A 9,830-nucleotide genomic window follows, 5' to 3' on the forward strand; every position below is an offset into this window, starting at 1 on the left:
TTCTCTTTTTATACAATTAGCCTTGTATTAAACACATTTTTTTATAACTGCAACATGGATGACACACAACTGTATCTTTCATTAAAGTATGTGTCCCTTACAACTTGTCCTCCTTACTGAGTTGTTTAGCAAGTATGAAAGACTAGACATCTTCAGATCTCATTAAAAGTCATTCAAACCCCAGTAACAAAAATATGAGTTACTTGTGTTCATAGCATGAACTTTGACTATCATCTCAAAATTCTTCCAGTTGTGAAATATGCATGTCTGTTCTTATCTGGCAAGATCTAGAAAAGATTTATTAATGCTTCAGCATTAACGGTTCAGCATGTTTTAATTTTTCCAAAGTTCAGGTTAAAATAAGTAAATTTGTGGACTCTGATGAAGATGTAACCTTACATCGAAACGTTAGTCACTGTTATGCACCTTAAGAAATAAAACCATTAAGTAATAGGACATCTGTGTTGCACCGGCAAATTTTTTGTTATTTTATACTGTTGTGTCCTGCCTTGGCTGCACCGGATTGTTGTGGTCTGCAGAAGCGCAGAGAACCCTCCTTTTTGCCTAAGTAAATTTGTGGTTTTGGAGTCTCCTCAAGATGTTGATCACAAGGTGACAGGTATTATGTTATCTCCTTGTTATTCCTGTTCATTTTTTTATTCATTTTTCTGTATATCCACACATACATATTATCTCGTTGGCATGAGCAAAGTGAACAAAATTCTCTTCCATAACTGTCATTACTCCTGAGGACAATTCATGGAGGTTTATGATGGACCAGAAGTCCCTCTCAACAGGTTAAGGATGAACTGCATCCAGACTTCCTAGTTTCATGTCAACCAGGTGACATCTACTTTTTAAGAAGTTATGTTACCTAAAGCAAGTTCCAGGTTTGTTGATATATACATGACAAATGCAGGTGATGTGAAAATGACAACCTGTGTAAAGTGAATCCTCCTGACTAAAATACTTTTGGGAAATTTCTTTTTTAGACTGAATTAGAATTAGACTGAGCCGGCATGAAAGCCACTAATTGCACACATACATTTCAGACAGCATCCACCAATTTACACTTGCTGGCCCATTTATTAGATACACCTGTACAATCTAATGCAATCCAATCCAAACAGCTCTGCTATGAATTCAATTTTTACAAAGCTAATGCATATGACATTTTTGTTGATACTGTCAGAAAGGTGATACTTCTCCTTTGTTTCTTATTGATTGTCATTAAACTAAGTTTTTTGTTCAATGAGCAAACTAAACTGTATGAAAGTAAGATGAGGCCACTTAATATTCAAAGGTCAAGATTTGGAAAATGCTTCAAAATATATTAAATAAAAATATACAGATTTGTCAGTGAAATTTATGATAAATACTTTTACAACTTTATAATCTAATAATTTATGCTTGGACACTGTGGAGACCTTTATTTACCTTATTATGGGTAATGCAGTTATACATTTATGCTTCTCAAACTACTTTATTTATTCAAAATAGTTTGAATATATTGATTAATGTATAATAGTCCTACAGTTTATTTCCAGATTTTTCCAGTAGTAAGAAGGCAGTGCAAGCTTGCCTATCAAACGCGCACAGTCTTATCAAACAGAGTATGACAACATTTCCAAGAGGAACACAAGATTATCTGGGTGTTAAACTAAGAGGCATTATATTGGTTCCTCCACCTCCAGCTTTTTAAGAGCATGGGCCTGCTTACATGACAAAGAGTTAAAGACCACTAGCCTGGCAGTCTGTGAATTACATTTTTTGTCCAGCCCTCCACCGATTATACAAATCAATGAATTAACTGGTGATGTAATGTTTCAGGTCTGAGGTGTGTTTGCCAGCTTTGTGCCAACCACACATGTGAGACGACTGCAGACGGCGCCTGCTGGAACTCTGTGATGCTGATTGACGGGAAGGAGGAGACGGACAAGTCCTGCCTGTCGCCCTCTAAGTTGAAGGGCCAGGTCTTTTGCTACAGCTCCCGAAATGTCTCCAAGAGGAACTGCTGCTTCACTGACTTCTGCAACAATGAGACTCTGCACTTACACCCAGGTACAGTGGATATTATGTTTTGAAACTGATTTTAAACAGTAGGAAAGGAAAAAGAGACAAAAATAGTAGCGGAAAGATAGATTCATCCCCTCAGACAGTAGTCATTCGAAAGCAACACCGCCCCAATCAGTGTGGGATTTCCCACTCATTCTGACCCCGGCTAGACGAGATGGATGCTGATCCTACTAGATCCTCTGACATAACAAATCTGGCAGAGGCAAAGGGATGCCGGTTAGTGATCCTCCCCCTCTCTCTGCTGATTTATAAATAAAGACTTTGTCAGGCATGTAGTCATACTGCAATTGAAAAGCTTCACATGGGTCTGCTGGGTGGAAGTTGGCCTTAAAGCAGAGGGGATTATTTACACCTGTGGATAGACAATTCAGTGGAAAAAACTGGGAGATCAGAGTTATGCTTAGCGTGGGAGTTCATAGTATTTTTTTCTGTGTTTCACTGCCGCAGTACATAAATTGTATTATTTATGTCTTTTTTTTGGCCAGTTGGGAAAACTTCACAACTAGCTGTAAACACACTCATCTGTCATATTATTAATATTATTAATTGAAGATGAACTGCTGGACATGGAGCAACATGATTGTCTATTTGAAGTTGTGTTTCTGTCCACTTGGTAAATCAATCTAATATTCACTCTCCTTGTAGCTATGTTTTTGGTCGCTACTAACTCCCTTTTTGCTAATAAATGCTCCACTATGTTCACTAAAAGTTAGTCTCTAACTTTGCCTGTCTGCTGTTTGGTGCAGAACAAGAGCAGGTAGTGCACAAGGGATTTAGCAGAGCTGAAAACAGTAGCCTGCAGCAGTTAGAAAAGGGATTGAGAGAGCAGTTAGACTAATCAAATCAGTAAAGCTGAAAGATTGCAGAGTGATAATTACCTGTGGGTTTTTAATAGACATTTGACTGGTTGCTTATATCACAATATTGATTAGTGCAGCTTTAAGAAAACCAAAATGCATCATATCATACTGTATGACCTGTGAACCTGTAAAACTTAACATTCACATTAATTGTAATGCTTGCAAATACTTAAGTGAATCCTTTTTTCCAATCCATTTAATTGCTCATGAGTACACCATTCTGGCTGACTATTTTCATTATTGATTGAGCTAGTAATTATTTTCTCAGTTAATCAATTAAACGTTCTATAAAATGTCTCATTATCCCACAGCCTGAGGTGAGGTCTTCAAATATCTTGTTTTGTTTAACCAACAGTCCAAATTTTTGTGATGAATTGATTATGAAAACTATTGCAGATTAATTATCTGACAATCAAATAATGAATTCATTGACAAACTATTTCAGCTCTAATTTGCAGACACATGTTTTTGAAGGTATAAATGTGAAAATACAAAATTATAAAACAAATCCATCCAGGTGGTACACCCAAATTTGTACTAAAGGGAAACACTGCTGGTGGCTTCATTCAAGACAAGAACAGCTTAAATTTTATAATTTTTGTAACTAACCATACTTAATTTCTGACACCAAATAAAAGACAAAACTAAGAAAACAAAAGGATTTATGTATTAATCTAAAGTGATTAAAGTTAGATGGCATTGTCAGACAGTGGCTGAAATTAAATGTTGAGGTGATACAGGAGATGTAGAGTATGAAGTGCTACAGACTGTTGATGAGATGGATCCGGGCAGCACCGTCAGGCTGTGATGGTGTTGACTGTGAATGAGGACACAAGAATCAATCTGTTCCACTGCTCTGCTAAATATCAGCATGTGAGTTCATCCAGTGTGCTGTTTATTTCTATACACAAAGACTTAATGTTTGTTTGTGCCATTGCTGTGACTTCTATACAAGTCTGAATACCAGAATGCATCTACAATTATAAGGTGAAGTTATAGTGGTTAGTGGTCTTGTGTATCTGTATTTACAGTTCAGTTTATTGTCCTTTATTGTCAAACAAAAGTAGAATTGACTACTCAGATTACTTCCTTGACCCATGCAGAGTCACCTAAAAGTCAATCAATAAACAATTTCAGTTTGTAGAATGTCTTTTGCCACTAGGCCAGAGGAGAGTAAAGTCTTGTTTTGCGTCATGTCTGCTGGGCTCGAGTTGGACACGTGGCCAGATATGTTGTATTTAGGTAAAAGGCTAAAGATATCTTAGGAAACTGTGGTTTAGTTCACGACGTATTGCTTTGCACATTAGGCCATCTGCAGATATTGCATGTTTGAGGCCCTCCTGGTGAGGACATTTTATGCTTTGGGGATTTGAGAAGATGATAAGGCTGAAGAAACATGGATTAGGGTAACCGGTTCTCAAGTCTTTATTGCTTATGTTTAAACTGTATGTTTTATTAGTTCCTGCAATGGTTGCTGGAGTTAATATGAGGCCATCTAAGTTGGCATCTTCTAAAGTTATGTTTTAACATTCTTTGTATTTCCCCAGACCTATAATTAAATTCTAGTACTGTGCTACAATGCTATTACAGTGTGTCTTTAAATCTCATATTACCAAGGTGCCCACCAGCTCTGCTATTGTTGTTTGTGTCCAGGTCTCCTCTGTCCACCCACAGGCAGAATGAAGGTCAGCGATGTAATTGCCTGGTTACATTGTTTTGCTAAACCCACAATTTGTTTTCATAGTGCACCTGTCCGGATCAGTCATTTGTTTTAAATGAAAAAGCATGTTTTATGAAACAATTACATTTAGATTTTTACTTTTTGGAGCAAAGTTTCTCTGCCTCTGTATCTCTTTATTACTTTTGATTATTGACATTTATGGTCAGTGCGGAAAATTTCTTGTGCTGTGGAAAAACATATTTTTTTGGCAGAGAAAACTTTGCATCTGCCAAATGTACAATTTCCATCTCTCTAAATTTTAAGATTAACGACAGGGTGATGGCTCAATTTAGCTGAGCTTGTGTTAAGGTCAGAGAAGCGTTTCCCTGAAATACAGCACATCAGCATATTTCAGCAGTAGTCATGCTCCACTGATAATAATCAATAATAATAATAATAATAATAATAATCAATAATGGCCACCAGAGGGTGCAACAATCATGGGGAGCTCAGTGATGAACATAATTGCAAATCCCCTCTCATTTTATTAATTATTTATCTTAAGACTTCAATTTCAGCTAACCATGATATGTTAACAATGTTGGTCATGTTGTATGTGTATGTGTTATCAGAAAGGCCTTTGGAAGAGCCTGGCTGGAGCAGGCTGCAGCTCTCTGTGTTGATCCTGGTTCCCTCCTGCCTGTTGTGTGTGGGGATCCTGCTCGGTGTGTTCGTTGTGCAGGGCCGCCGCTGTGCCTACAGCAGAGCCCGCAAGCAGGACCAAGAGGAGCCTCTGGATGACCAGATGCTAATGTCCACTGACAAAAGTCTTAAAGACCTCATCTATGACATGAGCACCTCAGGCTCTGGATCAGGTAAGAGAGACGCTGGCTTACCTGATATGATCACTCATTCTGGGTTAAACTCAACAAGACTTTAATAAATGTGAAGCAAGTGAAATTAAATGGTTGCATATCAATATCAGCTATTCGTCTTGCTGGTGTCTTGCAGGTCTGCCACTGCTGGTCCAGCGAACTATAGCTCGGACCATTGTCCTGCAGGAGACCATTGGGAAAGGTCGGTTTGGTGAAGTGTGGCGGGGAAGGTGGCGAGGAGAAGATGTGGCGGTGAAGATCTTCTCCTCAAGGGACGAGAGATCATGGTTTCGTGAAGCAGAGATTTATCAGACAATCATGCTCAGACATGAGAACATTTTGGGCTTCATTGCTGCTGACAACAAAGGTATCAGCTTCAGATCCACTAACCAATCAAGTTCACATTACAGTTATGAGATAAATTTGCCAACATGTGACTGTATTATTTGCTGTATGCTGCAGATAATGGCTCATGGACCCAGCTCTGGTTGGTGTCAGAGTACCATGAGCATGGCTCTCTGTATGACTACCTGAACAGGTACACAGTCTCCTTGGAAGGCATGATCGTCCTCGCTCTGTCCATAGCCAGTGGGCTGGCGCATCTCCACATGGAAATCATTGGAACACAGGGTAAGGCTGTGTTAAGTGAATGCAGATCCTGAACTCTTGGGCACTGACCTCATATTGGGGTATTCAAACAATTATGGCACTTGTTTGATTGATAAATTTGATTGTTATTTAGGCTTCCAACTAAAAATTATTTTGACCTTTTTGATTGATTGATTTGTCGTTTAGTCTCTACAAGGTCAAAAAATAGTAGAAAATGTTTCATCACGGTGTCCCAGATACCAAAGTTATGTCATTTCTTGTTTTTTGCCAACCAATAGTCCGAAATCCCCAAATAATCAATTTACAATGATATAGAATATGTAACATATAAAACTAAATAAAGCTAATGTATTTAGTGGGTATTTAGCTTGATAAATTACTTAAAAGGTTAATTGATCATGAAATTTGTTGGATAATGTTTATCATTTTAACACTACAGTTTTAACATCATTAACATCATGTTTCATTGATGGCTGTGACAATTTGATTAGATGATGTTAAACAGCATGTAAGAATACTAAAAAACATTGGTGCAGATGTTATTCTTTTCACTCCATTAATCCTGCAAAAATGTTTTGATGCATTACTCAAAGACAACCTTATTTGTGGCCTTCTTGGTTCTAGGGAAACCTGCCATTGCTCACAGGGATCTAAAGTCTAAAAATGTCCTGGTGAAGAAGAACGGCACGGCAGTCATTGCGGATTTGGGCTTGGCTGTGAAACACGACTCAAGCACCAACTCCATTGACATGCCGTCCAACCACAGAGTGGGAACCAAGCGGTTGGATTTACCTTAAAACCCACAATTAACACACACACACACACACACACACACACACACACACACACACACACACACACACACACACACACACACAAGTAAAGAATCATTTAGCACAAGCTGACAGCCAGTTTGTGTGAGCCACACACACACACTAGAAAACAGGAAATTAAACTTGGTTTTAAACCTAGTCTAATTTATTTGATGTTTGAAGTTTACATTGCAGTCAGTGTCTAAATTTCTCTAAAGTCAACCTGTTTTAAAGTTTTTTAGCCAATGCTATTAACTGGCTCACAACCCGAAGTGAGCCACTATTGTTGGCACTGTTTTCTGCAAGAAAAGCATAGTCTCATAATCAAAACCCCAGTAGGTTTCACCTACCACCGGTTTCACATTCAGTCCCACAAGTGATTCCTAAAATAATATGCTGCTTGGTTGATGCAGGCATGCTATAATTAGTTATTAGTACACATTTTTTCTGGTAAAGTGATGAACACATTTATCTATAAAGACCAAGGTTAAACCCTGTATGTGTAGGATTTAAAATTCTTACACTTTGGCTACTCCTAATGGTATTATCAAAAGAAAACAAGATATATATCAATATATCTGTCAAACTAAATCACCAGTGTGTGCTGTCAGTGTTGTTTTTAAGTTCCCAGAACATAATGTTTAAATCTCTTAAGAGTGATGAACTGCCCTTGTTTTTTTCTATATTTATGATTCACATGAACATAGGGAAACAAATCCACACACTAATCGGTTAAGGAAAGAAGTACTGTGGCTTTTTATTTCATTAGGTCTTAATCATTTTGTCCTCTGCAGGTACATGGCCCCAGAAATCCTGGATGAGACAATCAATATAACTAGCTTTGAGTCATTCAAGAGGGCGGATATCTACTCGCTAGGTCTGGTGTTCTGGGAACTAGCCCGAAGATGCTCTGTTAGAGGTACTTTAAAATGACACAAACACAAATACACTCCCACTTGTTTATTGATATTTATAGAAATACTTAATGGACGAATCACCAGCAAAACTGCCCTATGGCACTAATAGTACATGCATGACACCACTGATGAAACTATTTTCAGATGGTTTATGTGCTTTCTGTACACTGTGCACCATCAGTCCTGTGCGTCATAAGGCGGTTGAGCAAAAACATGATAAACAACATCTCTATCTTTGTCCTTTTTCACAGGACTTCATGAAGATTTCCAGCTCCCTTATTACGACCTGGTGCCTTCGGATCCGACCATCGAGGACATGAGGAAGGTGGTGTGTGAGCAGAAACTCAGACCCAACGTTCCCAACCAGTGGCAGAGCTGTGAGGTGAGACGGGAGGATGTATCTGATGTATCATCATGTAAGATAGGTAGCACCGACACTGTAACTCAACACTAGTGTGTGTACAACACTGTAAAAGTCAGGTATGAAACAAAAACAGACGGTACATGCCATATTATGCTTATGGGATAAATCTGGGTAAAACACAGGCACTTTTTTGTAGTAGACTTCTTCAGAAGCTGACACTTCAGCCTGTTGTCTGGATAAAGTGACATTTTGGTTTTATATAAATAGTACTGTCTCCTTGTTGATACATCAGGCTCTGCGTGTGATGGGCAAACTGATGAGAGAGTGCTGGCATGCCAACCCTGCTGCTCGACTCACTGCTCTGCGGGTCAAGAAAACGGTGTCTCAGCTGTCTGCCATCAAGGATGTCAAAGATTAGTTAGATTTGTTGCCCTGCAGAACAGCACTGGTGCAGGCACTGGTGCAACATGATGGACTGAGAGTTGTTGAAAGCAACAACTGGGAGAAACTGTTCTCTCTAACGGCCTGAGGCTGCCCTCTTCAGGACACAACAACACTGTTCACCCTCAGAGAGCAACTTCAGGTTGTTTTTGGTGCCAAAGTATTGTAGGGGGTGTCTGTGGCTGCTTTGCACATAGACACCTAGTTAAAAACAAAATTGAACCAAACTGCTGAACTTTTGGTCGGAAGAGCCATATGAAATAAGAATATGTCTTATATATAGAGAGATTATTTTGCTACCTCAAACATTTAAGTGCCCAAAGCTTGAAGTTGCACATTGTGATGTTTTTGTGCCATATCTTGTATCAAATACAGTATTGCTGAGTAGTTAGTGTGCTAACTGACAATCACAAATGATACTGGATAAGACACCCTGACTGGTTCTGACTGGTTTTAAATGCAACACTTACATACTGTCCCTGATAATCTGAATTTTAAAGTGTTTAAAGTGTACACTTAACAGGAATACAACTGTGCATTTCCAAGTGGAAAACATCCTTTAGCTAAATATATCCAAGTTGGTTTTCAGTGTGATTTAGTTCTGACTAGTGATTTTAACCACCATAGCTCCATGAATGGCAATGACAGTTTGTCCATTGGATCTGTTGGTCCAAATACCTCGACATGTATTGAATGGATCACAATGACATTCCTGGTCCCCAGAGGATGAACCCCCCGATCCCCTGACTTTAATTATAACTAAAGGCTGATTCTCAGTTTAGTTGATCTGAAACTAATAAGAATTACCCTAAAATCATTAGAAGTTTGGATTTAGTTAGAAAACATATCCATTAGTCTGGCGCTACCCTTGGACAAAACTTTAAGTATTTGGACAGACATAGTGGTAAGAATTAAATTTATATTATAATTTAATAAAGCAGTCTCCATATTTGAACAGCCTCATGGGATCAGTAGAGTGGCTATAGACGTTTTCTTTGTCTTATCTTTTACAGAAAGAGAAGTACAACTATAAGCTCCTGCTATACATTTTGCACATTTAAAGCTTTCAGTTGCTGAAAAGAGCTGCTTTCTTGACAGGTGAATGCTAGTTTGCTGACAAACAAAAGCTCAATTATGAATGTGAAAAGTCATTTTTTTATATTTCTCAAATATATTTATTTAGACTGGAAGCATGTTATTCAAATTATTAAATCTT

General features: G+C 38.3%; 1 protein-coding gene across 1 annotated transcript; it reads left to right on the forward strand.

The window, feature by feature from the left end:
* Positions 1-1,892: 1,892 nt before the first annotated feature.
* acvr1c (activin A receptor type 1C) lies at positions 1,893-8,591 on the forward strand. Its single transcript, XM_028590453.1, has 8 exons — positions 1,893-2,066; positions 5,246-5,471; positions 5,608-5,838; positions 5,934-6,101; positions 6,705-6,861; positions 7,687-7,811; positions 8,061-8,191; positions 8,466-8,591. Exons 1-8 carry the CDS (start codon positions 1,908-1,910, stop codon positions 8,589-8,591), a joined length of 1,323 nt encoding a protein of 440 aa, XP_028446254.1. The 5' UTR covers positions 1,893-1,907.
* The last annotated feature ends 1,239 nt before the right edge of the window (positions 8,592-9,830 follow it).

This window comes from Perca flavescens, chromosome 11 (genome assembly GCF_004354835.1).
Source record: "Perca flavescens isolate YP-PL-M2 chromosome 11, PFLA_1.0, whole genome shotgun sequence".
NCBI lineage: Eukaryota > Metazoa > Chordata > Actinopteri > Perciformes > Percidae > Perca > Perca flavescens.